Source organism: Palaemon carinicauda, chromosome 37 (genome assembly GCF_036898095.1).
Source record: "Palaemon carinicauda isolate YSFRI2023 chromosome 37, ASM3689809v2, whole genome shotgun sequence".
Lineage (NCBI taxonomy): Eukaryota > Metazoa > Arthropoda > Malacostraca > Decapoda > Palaemonidae > Palaemon > Palaemon carinicauda.
This window is the reverse complement of record NC_090761.1, coordinates 58,201,792-58,229,291: the sequence shown is the minus strand read 5'-3', so window position 1 is coordinate 58,229,291 and position 27,500 is coordinate 58,201,792. Positions and strand designations below refer to the sequence as shown.

At 32.7% G+C, this 27,500-nt stretch overlaps 1 protein-coding gene across 1 annotated transcript in view; it reads left to right on the top strand.

Moving 5' to 3' along the window:
• Positions 1-27,500, top strand: part of LOC137629139 (uncharacterized) — a 286,776-nt gene that overhangs the window by 71,445 nt on the left and 187,831 nt on the right. The window contains exon 2 of the mRNA XM_068360410.1: positions 12,817-12,987. Coding sequence (XP_068216511.1) covers positions 12,817-12,987 — 171 coding nt within the window. The remainder of the gene's footprint in view (positions 1-12,816; positions 12,988-27,500) is intronic.

Sequence of the window (27,500 nt, the reverse complement as noted above, 5' to 3'; positions counted from 1 at the left end):
AGCGACCGGAACGAAGGAATTAAACCCCACTGCATCAGCTCCGGGTCCTTTCCTTTGCCATTCCAACCCGGCGTTTGTAGGATTCGATCCTATTTGTTCTTCTTGATTCTTCCTTTTAACTGTTTGGGGAAACAACCACCCCTCCCCCCCCCCCCTCTCTCTCTCTCTCTCTCTCTCTCTCTCTCTCTCTCTCTCTCTCTCCACGTTCCGAAATACATTGGATTTGTTCTGGGCTGTTTGTCTTCCCATTAGCGGTGTTTTGGAACGGGCTCATTTCTTGAATATGCCGCTTTAATTGCTCGCTATTTTTCCGGCGAAATCATAAGCGTCTCATTGGAATTTAAGGAATCGACTGTTTTTTAGGTTATTTGGTTAATTAAATGTTGGTGGAGTTGCATTTCTCCTAAGATTGTGCGGTTATCGTCGCGTTTTTGTCTATTACTGTTGCCTTGTTTTAGAATTACGATGCATTTTCGAGTTTTGCGCGCTCCTTTAGTTCCGTTTATTATTTTTGTTTTGATTTTAGAATTACGATGAATTTCGTGAGGAAAATTTTGTGTGGTCTTTTAATACCTTTAATTATTATTTAATTTTTTATTTCTTTTTAAGAATTACGATGAATTTTGTGAATAAAGTTTTGTGTGATCTTTTAATCCCATTAATTATTTTTGTTGTTTTTAGAATTACGATGAGTTTCGTGAATAAAGTTTTGTGTGCTCTTTCAATCCCGTTAATTATTTTTGATATGTTTTAAAATTACGATGAATTTCGTGAATAAAGTTTTGTGCGCTCAGCAATTATATTAATTATTTTTGCTTTGTTTTTAGAAATACTATGCATTTTTCGAGAAGAAAGTTTTGTGTGCTCAGTAATTCTATTAATTATTTTTGCTTGGTTTTTAGAATTACTATGCATTTTTCGAAAAGAAAGTTTTGTGTGCTCAGTAATTCTATTAACTATTTTTGCTTTGTTTTTAGAATTACTATTCATTTTTCAAAAAGAAATTTTTGTATTCTCTTTTATTACCGTTGATTTTTTTTATTTTTTTTATTTTTTTTTTTTTTTCGTTTTCAGAATTACGATGAATTCCGTGAATAGAGTTTCGTGCGCTTTGAGATCTTATTAATCATTTTGGTTTTCTTTTTAGAATCACGATGAATTTCGTGCAGAAAGTTTTGTGTGCTCTTATATTCTATCAATTTATTTTTGCTTTGTTTTTAGAATTACGATGCATTTTCAAGAATTCTTTAAATTACATCAATAATCATTGCTTTGTTTTTAAAATTACCATGAATTAGAAAAATTCTTTAGTGCTCTTTTACCTATTCCAGTATGGGAAAACCAATGTTCTTGAATATATGAGGAAAAAAAATTAACTTTATCCAAGGCTTCTATTTATCTAAGGTTTATCGTACTGATTTCTAGAATTCAATCGCATGCAACATCATTTTGAAATAAAAAAAAAAACATTATAGACACTGAGTGAAAATAAAACAGATGAATATAATCATATCAACTTCTGATAAAAATCGAGCACAAAGGGTAATTTATCTGGATGAATATTTGTATAAGAAAAAAGAACGGCAATTTTGAATAAAAACATTTGGTAATCTTACACACGAAACAAAAGCTAAGCGAAATTCTATATGGAAAAAAAAGGAGAGCAACTCGAGCCTCTTTGAAAGAAGAAAAATAAAAAAAGGTGATAAATCTAAAGAAATATAGAAGGAAAATACGTCCTACCATTTTCTGAAATCTAGAACGAAAAAAGACACGCATAAATGTCAGGACAAAGATAAACCAAAGACAATAAACACTGAAAGACGAATCATAAAAGCTTCAAAAATAGAATACCCAACAAAGCTAAAGACATTCTAGACCACGCAAGGATTTAGCAAAGCAGAAGAGAGAGAGAGAGAGAGAGAGAGAGAGAGAGAGAGAGAGAGGGGGGGGGAACCAAATTAAAGTAAATATTTAAGAATTATTTTCAAAGGAGAGAGAGAGAGAGAGAGAGAGAGAGAGAGAGAGAGAGAGAAGGGAAACCAAATTAAAGTAACTATTTAAGAATTATTTTCAAAGGAGAGAGAGAGAGAGAGAGAGAGAGAGAGAGAGAGAGAGAGAAGGAAGGTAAAGAAAGTTGGTCGTGGTACTTGTCCAAGAATGGGAGACATGACGTGCTGGAAATAACGTTCTTTTGCCTTCTCCCCCTGTCTAGGTATCTCCTGGGGGAGGGGAAGGGGGGGGGAGGGGAGGTCATCCCTGGGGAAGAGTTGCTGGGGTAGATGTAATTAGGGGCGCACAGGAGCCTAGAAGAGGTGACTTGAAGGTACCATTTTAGGGCGTACAATCAATAAACCTTCCACTATTTTCTTCATTCTTATATATTTTAATGTTGTTACTGTTCTTAAAACATTTTATTTCACCTTGTTACCTTTCCTCAGTGGGCTATTTCCCATGTTGGGGCCCCTGGGCTTATAGCATCCTGCTTTTCCCCCTAGGATTGTAGCTTAGCAAGTAATAATAATAATAATAATAATAATAATAATAATAATAATAATAATAATAATAATATTGGTGAGTGAGGAAGTAATTGCCTAGAATCGGTTATTAGAGGTTAACAACGAGTAATTCTGCTTTTGTCTAATTAATGAATATCCTGAATTAAGACAGTATTACTTTATAAGTAGGACATGATCATACTTATTAATCCATAAATGACTTAGGAACATTCATCTTCATATAGGAATTATTAAGTAAACTGATACATACAGTAAGCGAGCCAAGAAAAATAAATCTATATAATCTTGAAATATTCTATTTCAATTATTCATTACTTCTCATAAAGTTTTATTTCCTTTACTCACAGGGCTATTTTACCCAACTGGAGCCCTTGGGATTATAGCATCCTGCTTTTCCAATTAGGGTTGTAGCTTAGCTAGTAATAATAATAAAAAGAAATAATAATAATAATAATAATAATAATAATAATAATAATAATAATAATAATAATAACAACAATAATAAGAACAAAACAATAATAATAATAATAATAATAATAATAATAATAATAATAATAATAATAATAATAATAATCATAATAATAATAATAATAATAATAATAACAATATAGTAAATGTTTCATACTATGAGATGTATTTCTTTCTTTATCTAGTTTATACCTAACTATTCCTGAAATGAAATTATGTATTTCAGTGATTTATGGCATACCAAAAATTATCTATAAAATAAACCAAGAAAAAAAAACAATATCTTCATCACATAAATTCCCCATATATTTAACGCTTTGTCACGGATTTATTTTTCCGAAAAAATTTATTCACGAGAGGAATATATTATATCACATTTGTTTTTACATTAATTTTACAGTGTTTTCCTAATGGCACTTTTAAATGATTGAGGAAATAATCTCGTGTCTCTGTTATTAAAAAATTACTTTTCATGATTATTTAACAGTGATTTATTATTTACAAATGCACATGATTTTAAAGTGCTTTAAGTAATTGTTATACATTTACCATAGTGAGAAAACCGGATAATGACGATGGAAAAAGTATTTCCAACATATATATATATATATATATATATATATACATATATATATAATTTACATACATTATATATATGTATATATAATGTATTTATATAAACATATATAATATATATATATATATATATATATACACGTGTGTGTATAATATGTATGCATATATTTATACATAAACACTGGAGTTGTGGAAGTGTTCATACACATATACATTTCTATGCTCAATATATATATATATATATATATATGTGTGTGTGTGTGTGTGTGTGTGTGTTTGTGCGTATGTGTTGGGGGTCGGGCATATAACTAGGTCAATAAACAATTCTATTGATTTTTAAAACACATCATAAAATAGAGAGAGAGAGAGAGAGAGAGAGAGAGAGAGAGAGAGAGAGATTTCCCTAAGGGGTAAGAGAGTCTACTTGACTGTAACAAAGCTGTTGATATGAAGCAACAGACTTGAATCAAAAAGGGGATTAAATATTTCTCTACCAAACGTTATACGACTTATAGTAAGGCGCCGTTAAATCTGTTCCTTTTTACTTTACTCTAAACCACAGCGTTCCGTATTCCATGTATATTCTAATGGTGATATAATGTTTATAACCATACACACACACATGAACTCACGCATACACAAATACAAATGTATTATTATCATTAAAAATGTGATATAAATATAAAATGAATGCACATACGCGTGTATATACATATATATATATATATATATATGTATATATATATATATATATATATATAATACATATATTATATATATATATATATATATATAATACATATATTATATATATATATATAAGTAATTTCTTACGATAATTTTATGTCTTTAGACAAGTGTTCTTTGACACATCCAAAACCCTTGTAAATCCTTGTAACACACTCTCTCTCTCTCTCTCTCTCTCTCTCTCTCTCTCTCTCTCTCTCTCTCTCATAACAAGGCAGCTCGTTTCAATTATCGCTATGGAGACGCAAGCAGTAAAAATTATCAAAGCGCCTCGTTCTATAATCAGTCTTAAAACAGGTTCCTGCGAGGTTTTATCTGCTCTTGGTAGGAAATGAAAATTATAATTACCTCGAAAACTAATTGAATTAGCCGGTCGTGGTTCTTCGTCTTAAAGGACCCGGTTCCTTTGAAGAATTTGCAAATGCGAAAATTTTGAGTCTGCTCTTTTTATTATTCATCGTGTTTCAAAAGTTTCTTCATTTGTTCAATGATAAAGTTATATTTTTACTTGAAGAATTTTACACATATATAATGCTCAAATACAAAGAAAAAAAATATTGTGAAAATTAAAAAAATTGCTGATAATGGAAAGGTCTATTAAGGCAAATATTTCTTCATTTGCCCAATGATGTAATTATATTTTTACTTGAGAGAACTCTCCATGATCTATAATGCATATCAAAGCAAATATTCTAAAAGTAAAAAATGTGATATTAAAACTGTCTATTTTACTTTCTTTAAATCGCATATCAAAAGAAAGGTATCATTACCCTCTGCTCTGAGCCTCCTCATTCTCATTTTCTGTCTCGAAGCTTGTGAGATGTCTCGAAGCTTGAGCAGTGTCGAAGTTTGAGTGATCTCGAAGCTTAAGCTGTCTCGAAGCTTGATCTGTGTCGAAGCTTAAGCTGTCTCGAAACTCGAGCTGTGTTGAAGCTTGAGCTGTGTCTAAGCTTGAACTGTCTCGAAGTTTGAGCTGTGTCGAAGCTTGATCTGTGTCGAAGCTTGAGCGTCTCGTAGCTTGAGCTGTGTCGATGTTTGAGCTCTGTCGAAGCTTGAGCTGTCTCAAAGCTTGATCTGTGTCAAAGCGTCAGCTGTGTCGAAACTTGAGCTGTCTCGAAGTTTGAGCTCTGTCGAAGCTTGAGCTGTCTCAAAGCTTGATCTGTGTCAAAGCGTCAGCTGTGTCGAAACTTGAGCTGTCTCGAAGCCTGATCTGTGTCAAAGCTTGAGCTGTCTCGGAGCATGCGCTGTCTCAAAGTTTGAGCTGTGTCAAAGATTGGGCTCTCTCGAAGTTTGAGCTGTGTCGAAGCTTGAGCTTTCTCGGAGTTTGAGCTCTGTCGAATCTTGAACTATGTCGAATCCTGAGCTGTGTCGAAGCTTGAGCTTTCTCGGAGTTTGAGCTCTGTCGAATCTTGAACTATGTCGAAGCTTCATCTGTGTGGAAGCTTAAGCTGTCTCGAAGCTTGAACTGTCTTGAACATATTCTAACCTCTATTAATCCAAGCTTGTATTGATCCACTTCCAGTATTAATTATTCTCAAATATTGCAGTTTGGCTCTTTCTTTCATATATCTAGAGAAATTCGTTCTAGGTTAAGTTAACACGAATGATTTTAATGTAAATTGACTTCGCTTGGTGAAGTAATTGGTATGTGTAGGCTACCTTTAATTATATATATATATATATATATATATGTGTGTGTGTGTGTGTGTGTGTGTGTACATAGCATACATATATATAATCATATATATGTATGAATAAATATGTGTATATGTTTATGTATAGTATATATACATTATATATACACATATAAATATAAATTATAATATATATACAGTATATATATATATATATATATACATATATATATATATATATATATATACTATATATATATTCACCCTACTAACAAGATAAACCCATATGGTAATTCAGTCTTGCTATCAACTCAAATGCTGGCGTTCAAAGTTGGAATATCCCATTGTATAATTCACTTTGTAACTGCCTTCAACCACCAGACCTTTGTGTAGTTAGCACACTGCATTAAATAGTTCTCTAAGATTAAGTTTGGGATCCCGCTTATAACAACACAACTGTATTGTGCCTTGCTTGCTTTATAGTTAATATAAAGGAAATTTCTCCACTAAAGTATATGAAGTAAGGCTCAATAGTAAAATGATGATTTCATCTGAATAATTGATGGAGTAAAGTACTCAAAATGGTTGTTTAAGTTACACCATCAGGCATCCAGAAACAGTCAAAAGGGCAAACGTTTTAATACGTACACACATATGCACAAACATATAAATATAGACACATACATATAATGTATTTACATATGTATGCATACATAAGTACAGTAGATACGCACATAGATATGGACTTGTATAACATTACATATACACATATATATAATTAATCAATGAGAGAGAGAGAGAGAGAGAGAGAGAGAGAGAGAGAGAGAGAGAGAGATTAGGTCAAAGGTTTTCGAATGTATCTATGAACATATAATTTGCAAAATCTGTAATAATATCCTTAATGTTTATGAATCTATATGTGTGTGTGTGTATATATATATATATATATATATATATGAATATATATATATATAATATATATATATATATATATATATATATATATATATATATATATAAATATATACATATGTATATACATATATAATTAATGAGAGAGAGAGAGAGAGAGAGAGAGAGAGAGAGAGAGAGAGAGACTAGGTCAAAGGTTTTCGAATGTATCTATAAACACATAATTTACAAAATCTATAATAATATCCTTAATGTTTATGTATATATATGAATATATATATATATATATATATATATATATATTTATACACATACATATATATGCAGACTATAATATCCCCTAATCATCAATCTAACTTTTTCTATTCACATACCTTTATAAATACGTCAAAACTTTCTCTATGTCCTAAATTCCCCTGTGAGATCCTAACCCATCACACTGCATCAAAGATTTGAAACTAATATAAACGCAATATGGCATTTGTGTTCCGTGCAAACTCCTTGGCATTCAAAGCGGAATTTATGACAGTAATAAAGGCCTGGAGTCAAGCAGTCAGCGCGAGGATGTATCTGCAGTGCACGGTGATTCAGTTAATGTCTTGACTTATTATCATTATTATTATTGTTGTTATCATTATCAATATTTAATTATTATTATTATTATTATTATTATTATTATTATTATTATTATTATTATTATTATTATTATTATTATTATCATCATCATAATTATTATCATCATCCTCATCCTCATCAATATTATTATTATTATTGTATAAGCCACAACAAAAACCACCACCGTCAATGATGATGACAACAATAGTAATACTGTTAATAGTAATAATAATAACAGTAACAACAATAAGAAAACAAAAGCTAAGAAGAAATATATCTCTATGTCAATTTGATATTTACAGTCATTATCATTAGGAACTCACCTACACTCTATTTGCGTGCGTTCTCAACGCAAAAAAAAAAGAAAAAAAAATACATTGAGTTGTTCAGAATTTTTTCTAACTTATAAAACAACGACTGTTATCTATACTCTTCACATTGGATATTCAAAATTACAGGTATATTGGATATTTTTTTCTTTGAGGTATAGGGGCACATATTGCTTATGAGTCTTATGAGTTTATAATACTAAACGTGTTTAAGATTTAAAGATTTAAAGGCCGCTCATGAATGGCAGAGGAAAGGGATGATAACATTTCCCGATCAAGCAAGATAATCCCCTAGCGACTGACCATATTACATTATGATCAGCTCCCAAGCCCTCTCTCCACCGAAGCTTGGACCAAGGAGGGCCAGGCAATGGCTGCTGATGACTCTTCAGATAGACCTATAGGCTCCCTCAAAACCCTCACCATCCTTAGCTTACACGGATGGTGAGGTTGCAACAACCAATTGACCTATCGAAGTTCAACGGGATTCGAACCCCAGTCTGGCAATCACCAGGCAAGGACACTACCACCCAGCCGCCACAATTAACTGGTATTTGTGAATTTGGAAAACAAATACTAAAGCTTACATGAATTCCTCAGTTTTAGAATGCGAAGAAATTGAAGGTAATTAGAATGTGAAGTACAATTCGTTTCATACTCAGGTCTTTAAATATATATCAGGCTAATTTCTTTTGCAATATTTAAAGACGCAAAATACCTGATGAAATACTTCATTATATCATTATTACTTGCTAAGCTACAACCCTAGTTGGAAAAGCAGGATACTATAAGCCCAGAGGCCCCAACAAGGAAAATAGCCCAGTGAGGAAAAGAAACAAGGAAAAATATCTTAAAACAGTAACAACATTAAAATACATGTTTCCTGTATAAAATATAAAAACTTTAAGAGGAAGAGAAACAAGACAGAACAGCGTGCCCGAGTGTACCCTCAAGCAAGAGAACTATAACCCAAGACAGTGGAAGACCAATCCCCAAATAAGCCGGATTACATCGAAATATAAAATCTATTTCCATATCACTAACAATTCTATGTTAAAGTAATGTCACGGTTAAATATATTATTAAATCAAATCAATGGCTGGATGTTTACATTATCATAGAAATTGAAAAGAAATCTAAAGAGGAAATCAGATATTTTATTTAATATTCTAACGCTTGAGAATATATTTGAGGTAAAATTATTAAAGGGCATGTTTCTAAAATACTTAAGCATCGTATTATTTCATAGAATTTCTTTATCTTTTATGAATAAATTATTTCAAAATCCATGGGATAAGACATCTAATATGGTACTGGTACTAGTCCCACATAAATTTCTAGGAGATGGAGATTAAGTTAGACTTTCATTGAAGGTGAAATAATAGGATTTTACTTTAAGATAAGTACTGAAATCAGATTATTCCTTTAATGCTGTAAACATATAGTTAATAACTACGTTTATTGTAGGAATTAAAAGAATAAAATTCTGAGACAAAATTATTAATTACCTGTAAGTTGAACTACCACAGTGGTTATGACAAACGTAAAATAAATCTTGTAAAAAAATATTAAAATTGTGATTTGAACCGCTTCACAGGTTATAATAAAAAAAAAAAAAAAAAAAAAAAAAAAAAAAACTGTAAAATTCCTTGTTGAAAGTGTTATTTGAACCACATAAGAGTTTGTGATAAACATGAAATGAATCCTGTAACAATCCCTATTAAAAGTGTGATTTCATCCCCCTCAAAGGTTAAGACCAACATCAAATAAATCCGGTAAAAAAAAAAAAATAAATAAATAAATAAATTTGAGATACGAACCCCTTCAGAGGTTATGACAACAAAAATAAATTCTGTAAAAAGAAGCCATATTAAAAGTGGGATTTGAATCACCTTGGAGGCTGTAACAAACAATAAATATTTTTAAAATTCCCCATTAAAAGTATGATTTGAATCACCTTAGACTGAGGTTATAACAAATATCAAATAAATCCTTTAAAAAATCCCCAATAAAATGTGATTTGAATCACCTCAGAAGTCCTGACAAACATCAAATAAATCCTGTAAAAAATCCACATTAAAGTGTGATTCGAACCACCTCAAAGGTTATAACAAACATAAAATAAACCCTGTAAAAAAATCCCTACCAAAAATGTGATTTGAATCACCTCAGAAGTTATGACAAACATAAAATAAACCCTGTAAAAAATCCCTATCAAAAATGTAATTTTAATCACCTCAGAAGTTATAACAAACATAAAATAAATCCTGTAAAATATCCACATTAAAGTGTGATTCGAACAACCTCAGAGATTATAACAAACATAAAATAAACCCTGTAAAAAATCCCTATCAAAAATGTGATTTGAATCACCTCAGAAGTTATAACAAACATAAAATGAATCCTGTAAAAAATCCACATTAAAGTGTAATTCGAACAACCTCAGAGATTATAACAAACATAAAATAAACCTTGTAAAAAATCTATATAAAAAATGTGATTTGAATCACCTCAGAAGTTATGACAAACATAAAATGAATCCTGTAAAAAATCCACATTAAAGTGTGATTCGAACCCCCTCAGAGGTTATAACAAACATAAAATAAACCCTGTAAAATATCCCTATCAAAAATGTGATTTGAACCACCCCAGAAGTTATGAAAAACATAAATCCTGTAAAAGAATCAAAGGGAGAGATCCGTCTCCTACAAGGGGAGATGAAACGGAGGCTGGGAGATAGATGGAGAGAATACGAGGCTGGAAACTACTAATCTCTGTTAATTTGATTAGTTTTTAACGGTCCCATAAAGTTAAATTCTTTCCCGAGAGTCTTAATTATGGATGGCAGCTAGCAACGGCAGAAGGCGTATTATAACTTAGTTGAGAAGATAATGGGTTGAAAAGACTATATAGAAAATGGCTTTAAAGGTGAAAAAGATAAGAAAGAAAATAGTAAAATCTCGATGTCTTATGAATTAGAATTGAATTGTTATTATAAAGCCTTTCTCTGAATGAATAATAATGCAAATTTTGTATCTATGAGAGTGATATATCAAAAAGGCCCGCCCCCCCCCCCCCCCAAAAAAAAAAATGAGAAAAACATATCAAAATATACATTTCCTATTTCAAAGACAGGAAAAGTCATAAATCCTTGTGGTATTTCTTTAAATAAAAGGCACCATTTTAATTATTTGGGTATTATTCTGTGAAGGAAAATTTAAAACTTTTGATAAAAATAGCAGACTTACGGTCTTTAACTGCACACAAGAGAATCAACTTATTTAGAAGATGTTTCAAGATTATTATTATTATTTTTTTTTCTTTTTATTTTCTATGTGGTCGTCAGCAACTGACTTGTTTTTGGTCTGTTGGACACAAAAAGATAATATACAAAATTCTTAACATACGATCTTGATATTGAGCATTCCACTACTGTACCTCCAATTACGTAGTATATATATATATATATATATATATATAAATATATATATATATACACACACATATATATATATATATATATATGTATATATATAGATATATATATATATATATATATATATTTATATATATACATACTGTACATATATATACACACACATTGTATATATATATATATATATATATGTATATATATATAATATATATAATATATATACATATATATATATAATATTCAGTATATATATATATATATATATTTATATATATATATATATATATATATACATAAATAATTTATATATGTGTGTGCAAGTGCTTGCATAATCAACTGATGTAAGACACATGATAGAAAAAAGCTATTTACTTTCCTTTTTAATAAGTTTATGCCATATCTAAAAACTTTATTCCTCTTACTCAAATATATTCTTAACTCATGACAGGTATGTACAAAAAAGCTGTGCATTTGTAAATATGGAAATACCAAGCGACTTTCTTCTATTTAATTTGTCTATGGTTAAGTGATGCATATCTAAAGTATATTCATAGCAAGTAAGGGAAATCATTTTTTCAACAGTGTAATAAACTTGTATTGAAAAATGTTTATTATATGATATTTATCTCTTGAATGATTACTACATTTCTATAAATGTTATGGCCACAAAGTCAATGTTGCTATATATTTTTAAGATTCTGATACGCTTTTTTCCTTGAAATCTTTGTTTTGAAAAGCCTTTATATACTTATGAATAAACAATGATCTTATAACTGGTATCAAACGCTCTCTTTCACATAACCCTTTTCCTCTTTACATGACACGGGTCTATGTTGCTATACATTTCTAATATTCTAATATGCACTTCTCTTTATTTTTAATTCTGAAAATCCTTGATACACTTTTGAATAAGCAAAGATCTTATAACTGGTGTTAAACAATATCCTTCATATATACCTTTTCTTCTTTACGGAAAACGGGGTTTATATTGCTATACATTTCTAATATTCGAATATGCTCTTTTCTTCTTATCTTAATTCTGAAAATCCTTGATACACTTTTGAATAAGCAAAGATCTTATAACTGGTACTAAACAATATCTTTCATATATCCCTTTTCTTCTTTACAGGAAACGGGGTTTATGTTGCTATACATTTCTAATATTCTAATATGCTCATTTCCTCTTATATTAATTCTGAAAATCCTTGATACATTTTTGAATTAACAAGAATCTTATGATCGGTATTAAACAATCTCCTTCATATATCCCTTTTCTTCTTTACAGGACACGGGGTTTATGTTTCTATACACTTCAAATATTCTAATATGCTATTTTCCTTTTACCTTAATTCTGAAAATCCTTGATACACTTTTGAATAAGCAAGGATCTTATGATTGGTATTAAACAATCTCCTTAATGTATACCTTTTCTTCTTTACACGACACGAGGTCTCTGTTTCCAATATGCTATTTTATTTTTATTCTTAATTCCGAAAAACCTTGATACACTTTTGAATAACCAATGATCTTCTGACTGGTATTGAACAATCTCCTTCAAATATCCCTTTTCCTCTTTACAGTGGCTTGTTCTACGGTGACAGTGTCACGATGCCAAGCGGCACTACGTACACTAGTGGTGTTTCCCTGGTTCCAACCGACGTGTCTCTGCAGAGAGCCACGCCTGGATCCACAGTGCAACGCCTTCAGGGATCTCGTCTTCGATCATCCCTGCGTGTTCGTCAACAGAAAAGGTACGATCATTTTCGACAGGAGGTATATTTTATTCTTACCTCCGGTAAGGAGGTTATGTTTTCACTTCTGTCTGTTTGTTTGATTATTTGTTAAAATTTCAGGATATTATTATTATTATTATTATTATTATTATTACTATTATTACTTGCTAAGCTACAACCCTAGTTGGAAAAGCGGGATGCTATAAGCCCGGGGGCTCAAACAGGGAAAATAGCTCAGTGAGGAAAGGAAACATAAAAATATAAAATATTTTAAAAACAGTAACATAGAAATAAATATCTCCTATATAAGCTATAAAAACTTTAACAAAAGGTAGAGGAAGAAAAATAAGATTGAATAGTGAGCCCGAGTGTACCCTCAAGCAAGGGAACTATAACCCAAGACAGTGGAAGACCATGGTAAAGAGGCTATGGCACTACCCAAGACCAGAGAACAATGGTTTGATTTTGGAGTGTCCTCCTAGAAGAGCTCACTTACAGTAGAAGTGATTTGTTTATTTGTTTGTTTGCTACCAGCTTAACTCAAAAAATTACAGATAAACTTTGATGAACATTTCAGGATATGTCAGAAATGGGCTTACTTAGAAATCATTAGACTTTGTCCGGACACAGGACTTTTACAGGATTCTACACAAGTGTGAGATTGGACCAATTGGGATATTTTTGCTTATTACTCAAAAGTTTACGGGTGAATTTTGGAGGAAAAAAAGAAGAAAAAAAAAACACGTGAGAAATGGGATAATTTAGATGTGATTATAATTTTACGCTGATCTGGATCACCATCCGGAACTGAGATACCTTGGTGGAGGTATGCGCTCTCTGAGGGCTTTTACCACTTGTTATGAATGAATTTATAATATTTAGACATATGTCGTACATAAATGATACTCTCAATTTTATTCGTAGTTATATGGTTTATCGACTATGACCCTATTTCAAAAAAAAAAAAAAAAAAAAAAAAAAAATCCATATTACATAATGGAACCCAAATCGCACTGAATGTGAGACTAGCAAAGGAATTTTGAGAACATAAATTTTAACTTGATGTTAGTATATGCCCAATTCCCTTCTCTTAAATCATTCTAATACGATAAAATATATACAAAAACTTTCCATATGCTGAGATATATTAAAGTATCACAACCATCTCGTATGTGGCAAGGTGAGCTGTTAGGTACTAACATAGATGAGGTGAATGTAAGTAAGTTTATTAAAAAAAAAGATAACGATCTTATATATAAACAATTGCGGGTAACATTGGCATAAAAATTCCAACAATGTGAAACATGCGATGGCAAGCTTAAAAAGATTTTTCTATTATCAGTACGAGAAAGAGCGAGAGATATAAAACGCAAAAGAATTAGTGTATGAACGTGTAAGAAACACGTTTGATACACGTACATCCACCTGGTTTCTCAAAAAGAGGAATTGCAACCAATGTGAATACTCAGAGAGGACGAAAGTTCAAATTCTTTGTAACTTACGAGACTTTTTGTTCATTTATATATTGCATTTATTCAATAATGTATTAAGGCATTAATATTCATGCGAAGTACAGTAGTTATATAAAAATTCATAGTTGTCTTACATTATGAATGCATTGACTATACACACAAATATCTTTATATTTATAAATGTTGTATTTATATACTTATGTACATGATATATAGGGCCTATATATCGTACTTTTATATACAAATTTACGTATATACACATATGCATATATATATATATATATATATAGATATATGTGTGTGTGTATGTATGTATATAAACACATAAAAAATCATATATATATATATAATATATATATATATAAATATATATATTATATATATATATATATATATATATATATAGTTATATGTATACAGTAGATGCATACACACATACCTATCTATTTATTTATCTATCTATCTATCTATCTATCTATCTATATATATATATAATTATATATATATATATATATATATATGTATATATATACATATAGATAGATACTATTTATAAATACGTATATATATATATTCATAGAAATATAAAGAGAGGTAGATAAACACATGCATTTGATTTTGTCTATGTACGCTTGTTACACTGTATAATATACACTATCATGTAGCTCAGATTACAATATCTTTATGGAAAAATAATAGCCCAACTAAAATCAGGACCATTTGAATGAACAATGAATGAATTGATGATTGAGCTGCGTAGTATATTGCAAACAAATAATGAATAGAAATTCCTTTGCTATTTATTTTCATCGAAAGAACACCGTGAAAAGGAAAACGATTAATAACAAATAATATAAAATGGTGTTCACTTTGATAAATATTTCGTTAATTTCTATCCATTATTATATACCATTATGAGAACTTTTTTATTTTGCTTACTTTTGTGTTCATCATGAATTTAATGGATAGTTAACAATGCATGCGTTAGTAAATGGACAGCTTCGCGGTCATGAATTGTTTCTCTTTTATTTCCAAGTAGGCCAAAGGGATACTAAAAAATCTGTAATCCCTATTGACAACTATTTGCAAGCACTTCATATATATATATATATATATATTTATATATATATATATATATATATATGATTTTATATATATACACACCACACACACACATATATATATATATATATATATGGAAAGTCCACCAAACTAGCAGCAACGCTTGGTATATGAACACATTTAGAATTGGTGAAAACCTTTATACATAAAACACACCTTGAATTTTACCTGAATTGTGTATGGAGCAAAAGTTAGAATAATTTTCGAAACAGTTTCGGAAATACACCAAATTATGAAGAATAAGAGAGCGAGAAAAAAAAGGACAGAGCCAGAGGGTAAGGAGGTAGATCAGGGTTAGCTTCTAGCATGTAACCTGTGGAGATGTGGCATAAGTGGAGTAATCCGTTTAAAACCACGTGCCCATCCCTGTCGGCCTTTTCTCGGTGAATTGGGTATAATAACATGTAATTTCACAGCTACGAATTCATTTTTTTTCTCTCTTAATCTTTATCAATATTTAACATTTGCTTTCTGGAATATATGAAAATAGCACACTATTCAGTTATATGAAAACACCATTTTTTCTTTCCCTAACTTATGAGCATAGTTTTTTTTTCTTTTTATCTTTTACGTTCCAAGAGTTATAAGTATATCCTACAGAAGATAACCTTAACTTTAAGATTTAAAATAGAAGTATTTTAACCCTAACGTATTTTTAATGTATTTCATCATCAGATAAGAAAATTTTCGAATGTCTATACAAAAATACACACTGACTTAGGACTTATGAACTAAGAGAGAGAGAGAGAGAGAGAGAGAGAGAGAGAGACAGAGAGAGAGAGAGAGAGAGAGAGAGAGAGAGAGAGAGTATTATCTGATCTACAGCATCATCACTTCATCATATATATTCATTTTACCTTCGGTATAATTATAAATCTTCGCAACATTAAATCTTTACGCCCACTTCATCATCATCAGAATGCTCTCATGATGATATTCTGTGGCATTTTACACGATCATCAACATTAAGCTAATGAATTATTTAATGCCTTCCTTTATGCTCATAGTAAGCCCTCAGTGGGCGGAATACGAGAAAATAGGAAAATGATCATTTAAAGGTTTATAGGCTGCTTATGAATGGCAGAGGCCAGGGACAGTGACATTGCCCTAGCAAGCAAGACAATGCCATAGAGACAGACCATATATACATATGATCAGCACCCAAGTTCCCTCTCCATCCAAGCTAGGACCAAAGAGGGCCAGGAAATGGCTGCTGATGACTCAGCAGATAGACCTATAGGGTCCCCCCAAACCACCCACATCCTTATCTCACAAGAGAGGTGAGGTTGCAGAGAACAAAAAAAAACTAACGAGTATGAGCGGAACTCGAACCCCAGTCTGGCGTTCACCAGTCAGGGACGTTACACATCGGACACCACAACCCTAACATTATTTGAAACAACGTATTTCTGAGTCATTTATGAAGTCTAGAGATAAGTCAATGAATCACCTTATCTATTAGATAAAGGAAACAGGAATGACTTCAGAGTGAAATAGTAGTTCGTAAGTCTTACAATTAAATTATTCCAAAATCATACCAATAGTTGTGATAAATAAAATTCTAGCATTGATATTCACAAGGTAAGATTGTGAAATTCATACCAGTAGTTGTAATAAATAAAATTCTAGTATTGATATTCACAAGGTAAGATTGTGAAAATCATACCAGTAGTTGTAATAAATAAAATTCTAGCATTGATATTCACAAGGTAAGATTGTGAAATTCATACCAGTAGTTGTAATAAATAAAATTCTAGCATTGATATTCACAGGGTAAGATTGTGAAATTCATACCAGTAGTTGTAATAAATAAAATTCTAGCATTGCTATTCACAGGGTAAGATTGTGAAATTCATACCAGTAGTTGTAATAAATAAAATTCTAGCATTGATATTCACAAAGTAAGATTGTGAAATTCATACCAGTAGTTGTAATAAATAAAATTCTAGCATTGATATTCACAAGGTAAGATTGTGAAATTCATACCAGTAGTTGTATAAAAAAAATTCTAGCATTGATAATCACAAAGTAAGATTGTGAATTCATACCAGTAGTTGTAATAAATAAAATTCTAGCATTGATATTCACAAGGTAAGATTGTGAAATTCATACCAGTAGTTGTAATAAATAAAATTCTAGCATTGATATTCACAAAGTAAGATTGTGAAATTCATACCAGTAGTTGTAATAAATAAAATTCTAGCATTGATATTCACAAAGTAAGATTGTGAAATTCATATCAGTAGTTGTAATAAATAAAATTCTAGCATTGATATTCACAAGGTAAGATTGTGAAATTCATACCAGTAGTTGTAATAAATAAAATTCTAGCATTGATAATCACAAAGTAAGATTGTGAAATTCATACCAGTAGTTGTAATAAATAAAATTCTAGCATTGATATTCACAAGGTAAGATTGTGAAATTCATACCAGTAGTTGTAATAAATAAAATTCTAGCATTGATATTCACAAGGTAAGATTGTGAAATTCATACCAGTAGTTGTAATAAATAAAATTCTAGCATTGATATTCACAAGGTAAGATTGTGAAATTCATACCAGTAGTTGTAATAAATAAAATTCTAGCATTGATAATCACAAAGTAAGATTGTGAAATTCATACCAGTAGTTGTAATAAATAAAATTCTAGCATTGATATTCACAAAGTAAGATTGTGAAATTCATACCAGTAGTTGTAATAAATAAAATTCTGGCATTGATATTCACAAAGTAAGATTGTGAAATTCATATCAGTAGTTGCAACAGAAAAATTTCAAGATGATTGCTCTAGGGAAGAAAATCGTGAGATTATAGGTATTCAAAAGTTTACTGAGGAAAGGATGGTCATATTTTAGCGGTGAATGAACGTTTTTTTTTTTTTCTATTTACTTTTATTTTACTTTTTGCAATAATTAGATATGTAACTTATTTGTACACTAGTTCTTTACATTAAAATTGTAAAGAGAAAGAACTTATATATGAGAAAAAAGTGCATCCATAAATAAAAGAATATTCTATTATAATATATATTATATACAATTTTCGGCAAGCTAAGCTCAGAGCCGTGAAAAAATTAGTAAATGGTGAATTGAACAACATATTGGCTGTAATCCCCGAACCCTTTTCAATGTATGCTTGTAAAAGATATTAATCACAAAAATAAATGAAATGCATTGGCGCACGGAGAAACCAGATTAATATATATATATATATATATATATGGTATATATATATATATATATATGGTATATATATATATATATATATAAACACCATCAGCAGCAACAGTTACTAGTCCACTGCAGAACAAAGGCCTCAGACAGATCCTTCCACTTGTGTCTGTGTAGGTTCTTCCTAAGACATTCCATACCTGCAAAATCAATCGTTTCTCTTTATTCCCATGCTTCTTTCTCATATATATATATATATATATATATATCTCGATATATACATATATATATAGTCATATATATATAATATATATATATATATATATATATAAACATATATAGAATAAAATCAATACAGATTAAACAAACCATCCTCCACACCTCTCTCACCATGCATAACCTCATTTTCACCTAAATGCAAGTAAATGATCCACGTTGTTCAATTATGTAGTTTTGTTCGAACAAGTTCATTAATATCCCGGCTACAGCGAGGAGCCTTGTTTTGTATTTAAGCTGTGGTAGTTAATCCTCTTTCCGTTTTGTTAAGTACTAATACTTGAGGATGGACCCTTTCATTAGGGTACATTTAAGACCCTCGGACGAATCCAGGCCGGTTTAGTTCAAGTTGAAAGGCTTCGTGAGTTATGAAACATTGTACATAATATTGTGATTAAACGCCATCTCTCTCTCTCTCTCTCTCTTCTCTCTCTCTCTCTCTCGTAACTATGATGATTTACTATGAGCAGTTTATGAATTTTAATGTGCATTCGTTCTCTCTCTCTCTCTCTCTCTCTCTCTCTCTCTCTCTCGTAACTATGATGATTTACTATGAGCAGTTTATGAATTTTAATGTGCATTCGTTCTCTCTCTCTCTCTCTCTCTCTCTCTCTCTCTCCTCATCTCTCTCTCTCTCTCTCTCTCTCTCTCTCACACACACACACACATATATATATATATATATATATACAAGCGCACATACACATATTGATATTTAACATAAAATAGTTTACTTCTTAAACAAATCTTTGCACATCGGCAATAAGTAAGATTAATAGGTTTGATACCATGACAAAGGGATTTGTCTGATTTTTCGTATATAAGTGTGTTTAAGTGTGTGTGTGTGTGTGTGTGTGTGTGTACGTGGCCTTTGTTTTATATAACTGGGGTATGAATGTAACCTGCTAATTTGAGTTGAGATACAACTTTTAAGACACACTAAATGTAAGAAATATTTTTAGAGCACTCCATAGTTTACGGTAATCACAAACGAAGAGAAATACAATAGAATATAGATCAAAGTATTTTGCACACACGCAAAAAGCGTAACAAACGTGCTCTGCTGATGCCGTTATCATACTCTCCAATAAACGTTCTCATATTGCCCTTAAGCATAATTAACCTGGAGTGTAATAAACTTCCATCTCCGTGGAAGGAAGGGAAAAACAGAAAAAAAAAGAATGTACAAAAATTAAATTCGTTCATGAGTACAAAGAATGTATGTAATGAAAATATAATTCATTGTTTCACTAGATTAAAAAAGAATAATAAATAATGCATAAACCAAATAAAGAATGCATCCCATACACGCAGTTGATTTAATTGATTAAAGAAAGATAATCACCTTAAAGAACAGCAAAGTAATAATTATGGGGAAATGTGTCATGCGTAACTTCATTCAAAAAATGCAGTCACTAATATGGGGTCTTCATACAATGGGGGGCGGGGGTTAATAAGTACCTTCATTCTCTGTTATTAAACTCAGAGTGAACCTTAACTACTCAGCGAGGGTGCAAAAATTACCCTAATTTCCATAACCGAACAAAAGGGAAACGGCACGTCTGATTTTGTTTTGTTCACTTTGCTTTTTTCTTATGGATTCGAGTGTTGTTGATGGGGCGTGATTTACATTTATTATTTATTAAAAGTATTCTTATATTATTATTTTACAGTTCTGCCTTATTTTTATTTTTATTATTATAACATTAAAAGTTTGGTATTCTAGTTTTAACACCATCTAAAGCTGTCCCCTCTGATTTCATAATAACAATAGAACTAGATATGTTATTAAAAAATTACAGTTCTGCCTTATTTTTAATTTTATTATCATAACATTAAAAGTTTGGCATTCTAGTTTTAACACCATCTAAAGCAGTCCCCTCTGATTTCATAATAACATTGAACTGGATATGTTATTAAAATTTACAGTTCTCCCTTATTTTTAATTTCATTATCATAGGGAAAAAAGTTTGGTAATCACAGTTTTTAACACCATCTATAGCAATCCCCCTCTGATTTCATAAGAGAATTGAACTGGAATTCTATTTAAGATTTATTTCCAATCATATAAAATGTATAATTAAGGTCTTTATAACGCCTGCAGACAAGAAAGTTATATCGCAAAGACTTCGAGGCAGAACTTGTGTGAGTTTAGGATATAGGCTCTGCGATTATTTGAAGCTACTAATGTTACAGAGGGTGTATCGCTAAAGATTGTGAATTTGATTGCTTTGAGGAGTTGTAGCTAAATTACCAAGCAGTAAGGCCTATAGAATGGACATTGATAAGTATAACTGATACTGAATCCAGAAGTTCGATAATGAAGTGGAGAAGAGGAAGTATACGCGTAGGATAAGTAGAGGACTTAAGACTGGAGGCAGCTAGCGTCTCTGAAAAGACCTATGTTAAACACTGAGGTACGCTGCCTAAAACTGGGTACAGTAACTTAAGGATCCTGCAAAGACCTATGTTAATCACTATGGTGCACTGCATAAAAACTAAGTACAGTAACTTAGTGACTCTGAGCAAGTACCCACGTTAATCACTATGGTACACTGCCTACAAACTGAGTACAGTAAGTTACGGACTCTGCAAATACCTAAGCTAAAAACTAAGGTACACTGCCTAAAAACTAAGTACATTAACTTTAGCACTCTGCAATTACCAAAGTTAATTACTAAGGTACACTGCTTTAAAAATGGTACAGTTAAGGGTCTTCCCAACAATAATGGTAATGGTAAACTGCCTAAAACCTGGGTACACTTAAAACCCTGCAAAGACCTATGCCAATCACAATGGTGCACTGCTTAAATTGGGCACAGAAAAGGACTTAGCAAAGATCTTTGGTAATCCCTATAGCACACGGCCTAAAATCTTTGTCTGATTAAGTACGCAGTAAACTGCTATGGTAATCACAATGGTACACTGCCTAAAATTAAATTTACAGTCAAGTACCCTGCAAAGACCAATGTTAATCACTATGGTACTCAGCCTAAAAAAAGAGGGTACAGTTAAGGACCCTACAAAGACCTATGGTAATCAATATGCCCTATGGTACACTGCCTAAAAACTGGACACAGTCAATACCCTGCAAAGACCTAAGGTAATCTACTATGGTTTACTTAAGTCTTTACTATAGTAAGGGTTCCCTCCTCAAAGGGCTGAAATGTGATTAAGCTGGCAAAGGATGAAAATGCACTAATTGGGGATTTTCCTGTATAAAATAAACTCAGCCGAGAGAGAGAGAGAGAGAGAGAGAGAGAGAGAGAGAGAGAGAGACGAATATATGTATAAGAAAAATGGAATAGATGTATCCAAGATTTTAAAGAGAATATATCCATAATGTTCTAATTGTTCTTTATCTATAATGATTAAAGAGATTAAAAGGTTGTTCTATATCTACAATGAAACCCAACTAGAATAAGAGAGAGAGAGAGAGAGAGAGAGAGCGCGAGAGAGAGAGAGAGAGAGAGAGAGAGAGAGAGAAGTATATGTATAAGAAAAATGGAAAAGATGTATCCAAGATTTTAAAGAGAATATATCCATAATGTTCTAATTGTTCTTTATCTATAATGATTAAAGAGATTAAAAGGTTGTTCTATATCTACAATGAAACCCAACTAGAATAAGAGAGAGAGAGAGAGAGAGCGAGAGAGAGAGAGAGAGAGAGAGAGAGAGAGAGAGAGAGAGAGAAGTATATGTATAAGAAAAATGGAAAAGATGTATCCAAGATTTTAAAGAGAATATATCCATAATGTTCTAACTGTTCTTTATCTATAATGATTAAAGAGATTAAAAGGTTGTTCTATATCTACAATGAAACCCAACCAGAATAAGAGAAAGAGAGAGAGAGAGAGAGAGAGAGAGAGAGAGAGAGAGAGAAGTATATGTATAAGAAAAATGGAAAAGATGTATCCAAGATTTTAAAGAGAATATATCCATAATGTTCTAACTGTTCTATATCTATAATGATTAAAGAGATTAAAAAGTTGTTCTATATCTACAATGAAACCCAATCCTAGAATAAAAGAGAGAGAGAGAGAGAGAGAGAGAGAGAGAGAGAGAGAGACGAATATATGTATAAGAAAAATGGAATAGATGTATCCAAGATTTTAAAGAGAATATATCCATAATGTTCTAACTGTTCTATATCTATAATGATTAAAGAGATTAAAAAGTTGTTCTATATCTACAATGAAACCCAATCCTAGAATAAAAGAGAGAGAGAGAGAGAGAGAGAGAGAGAGAGAGAGAGAGAGACAAGTATATATATAAGAAAAATGGAAAAGATGTATCCAAGATTTTAAAGAGAATATATCCATAATGTTCTAATTGTTCTATATCTATAATGATTAAAGAGATTAAAAAGTTGTTCTATATCTACAATGAAATCCAATCCTAGAATAAAAGATGTAATTGATATGATAATCTTAATGGAAAAAGCATTTCCCGGTTAATTGAGTAGAACTTTTGATAATTCTTGAATGTGGAAGATAAATCATAGGCAGAACTGGAGGAAGCATAACAGGAATTATTATAAGTTTAGGAGCTAATTAATTAGATATAAGCATTACTGATTTAATGTTATGTATATATCGAGGCCGCTAAATCCAAAGAAAGTTATATATTGATGTGAATAAGCATTCGTATCTAAAATGAATTAATTATTTTTTAAGGAAACCGTCATAACTGTTTTATTTTATTTTCGGTTTTAAAGTTCGATAATCAATGACAGACAATGGACAGCATAGTATCCTACAGACTGACCATATATATATATATATATATATAGTATATATATACTACATATAAATACACTGTATTTATATAGATATATATAGATATAAATACATATATATATATATATCTATATATATATATATATATATATGTATATTTATGTATATATATAGATATATATTTATATATATATACTATATATATATGTATATATACTAAACATATATATATAATATATATATATATACAAACATACATATATAACGGATTTTGAGCGAAGCGAAAAATCTATTTTTGGGTGAGATAGCCATGTCGTCCTGATGGAAGTTCCTATAGGGTAGCTTCCTAGGGTATATTACAACTACGGCGATATTCCCAGAGAATTTACCTTAAGGTACCAGAATTCTAACTCCTGGAGCGAGTATCCCTCGTGAAAGGGATATCGCGACATATCAGAGGACGTATTCTAGACACGTCACATGGCAATCTACTACCTAAATAGAGATTCGTCTCGTAAGAGGGAGATTGACGAGATACGAATTCGGGAAGAAAAAGGGGGGAGCCGCTCCCAAGGCCTCCCAATCCCCCGATTCGTATGCGTGCCTGGCGCCAATCCTGGCGCCATCTGTATTCCTTGTAGCGTACACGAGGTGCTACAGATACTGTATGTAGGGAGGGGTCCTACAGTCCTTTCTAGAAAGGCAAGGGCGGGTCCATCAGGACGACATGCTATCTCACCCAAAAATAGATTTTTCGCTTCGCTCAAAATCCGTTTTTTGGGCTCAAGCCATGTCGTCCTGATGGAAGTGTACCAGAGCATTACTGTATCTGTGGATTCTCAGAACGTGCCGTACTCCCCCGGAGATATTTATTCCCGGTCGACTAGACCTAGAGACCTAAGATGTTACGTTATACATCTTTTCAACTAACTATAAACTATGTTAGAGCTTCCTGCCCCCTACAGGGAAGAGTCCTACTAGACTCTGGAAAGTCTCGAAGAGTACATATATCTATGTATGAATCTCAGGCAAGCTATTATAGTGGCCTCGCCCTATATTAGGTAAAGCATAGTTTGTATAGAACTACTGCGTCAATATATTGACCAATCATCCGCACAATACTTGTATTGGACAAAGGTTTATATCCGCATAGGAAGAAACTAATAAAACCGCCCTCGTCCCTTTATGGGACGGAGTCCTCCTATTAGGGACTTACATAAACCAATGCAACATAGCTTGCAAAACAGAACAATTCTATCAGAATTATCCCAGATAAGATACATAGAATTTAAATGCTCAATTATACCAATAAATTGACACAGGTGAAAGAGACGCAAGGTTCTCAAGAACAAGTTTATTGACAGATAATAAACAGACAGGTTAACAACAAATATATATATTTATATAAAAGGGGATAACCCAAAACTTTAAGCATAAGTATGATAGTAAACAGAACTTGTTTATCTGAAAGAAAAACCATTAAACACCACTTTAATGAGATACCAAGGTATCAAGTCATAAAAAATCTGTATTACAAATCAATCACATTAGCGTTAGAAACGCTTGGCACACATGTCTGAACTTATGCGAGGTTCACCTTTGAAGGAAGGAACAGTCTGTATGGGCACTTGGTGCCCTCATTTTAGTTTGTAGTACAGTATGTACCTACACACTCACCCTGGACTTAATCGTCCCAATGAAGATCACTGTTCCTCGCAGAGTTAAACAGTAGGGTTAACTACACGACCCACTGCTGACCACAGATCTCTTAAGTTCCTCTACTTGCTTCGCATAGTGGCGAAAGAACACCCTGGAAGATTTCCAGCCCGTGTATGAACGGAGATGTTCAAAATCCATACAATTAAAGAAATTTAGGGATGAGGCAACTTTCCTCGGATCGTGACCTGCGGGTGTACTGTCAGGATCCGCTCTGCGAATAAAATATGTCATTTTCGCTCTGAGTTGATTCAGAGATAAATTTGAGCCTGATGTTTCTCCCCTGAATAGTTGACTACCCTTGAAGTCTGAAGTTCTACGAAGATAGACCTTTAGGCATTCTACTGGACATAGAGATGCATCTTCTTTCAGAGGGCAGATTCTCCAGGGACCCCACCTGTTGGTGGGTAACTCATTCTTGGCGAGAAACGTAGGATCCGGAAACAGGTTCAGCTCCCCCCCATCCAGGAACTGAACACGACCTGCCTCTCTCGAGAGGGCTACGATCTCACTAACCCTGGCCCCGGACGCGAGTGCAAATAGGAAAATAACTTTTTGCGTTAAATCCTTTAACGCACATCTTCATTGCTCAACAGGGAGGCGAAATGAAGAACTTTGTCTAAAGACCATGAAATGGGCTTTGGAGGTGCTGAAGGTCTGAGCCTAGCGCAGGCTTTCGGAACTTTATTAAAGATCTCGTTACCTAGGTCGATCTGGAAGGCAAATAAAATGGGTCTCATCAAAGCCGATTTACATACTGAAATCGTGTTAGCTGCCAATCCTTGGCCATGGAGGTGGATGAAGAAAGATAAGCAGAAGTCTGTTGAGATCTCCTGCGGATTCTTTGCCTTTACAAAGGCCACCCACTTTCTCCAAGATGACTTCATATTGCCTTCTAGTCGATTTGCACTTGTATTCCTCTAGGAAGTCTATGCTAGCTCTCGAAATCCCGAAACGCTTTCTCACCGCTAGGGCGAGAAAAATCATGAGCTGCAGGGTCTGGGTTTTCTGTAATGAAGCGCAGACAGTCGACTTCTGGACTCGCTGGTCAGAACTGGATGTGGTAGCGGCACGAACTTCATCTGTAGTTCCAACGCCAAGGGGAACCACATACTGTTCGCCCACTTGTGGGCCACTATTGCCGCTACCCCCCTTGAAGGATCTCAGTTTGTTGAGGACCCTCAACAGAAGGTTGTGAGGAGGGAACAGATAAATCATGGACCACCTGTTCCAGTCGAGGGACATTGCGTCCACTGCTTCCGCTAAGGGGTCCTCGTACGGGGACACGTACAGGGGCAACTTCTTGTTGTCTTTCGTCGCAAAGAGGTCTATTTGCAGTTCTGGGACTTGATTCAGAATGAAGGAAAATGATCCTGCGTCTAAGGACCATTCCGACTCTATCGGTGTGAACCTGGATAGAGCGTCCGCTGTCACATTGCGGACTCCTTGAAGGTGAACTGCCGACAGGTACCACTTCTTCTTTTCTGCCAATCGGAAAATGGCTAACATCACTTGGTTGAGAGGTGGTGACCTCGACCCTTGTCGATTCAAGAATCTCACAACCACCTCGCTGTCTGTCACCAATCTTATGTGGATCGAGTGACGCGGGGAGACTTTCTTTAAGGTAAGGAGCACTGCATAGCTTCTAGAAAGTTTATATGAAAGGTCCTGAATAGCTTGGACCAAGTCCCCTGGACTTTTTTCCGATGAGAGTGACCTCCCCATCCCTCCTTTGAGGCGTCTGAGTGAATCGTCATCGACGGGGGAGGTGGCTGAAGAAGAACCGACTTCTTTAGATGTCTGGCTTGGGACCAAGGTCTGAGAAGAGTACGTAGCCGAGGCGGCACTGGTCTTCTCAGGTCTCTTCGCGCGTTTGATGCATACCTTCTCCAAACTCCGGTTGCATCCTTTAGCTGTGCTCTTAGCACTGGGTCTGTCACTGAAGCAAACTGGAGAGAGCCTAGTACCCTCTCCTGTTCGCGTCTTGATATCCATTTGGAATCTAGAAGTCTCTGACAGAGCCCGCTATCTCCTT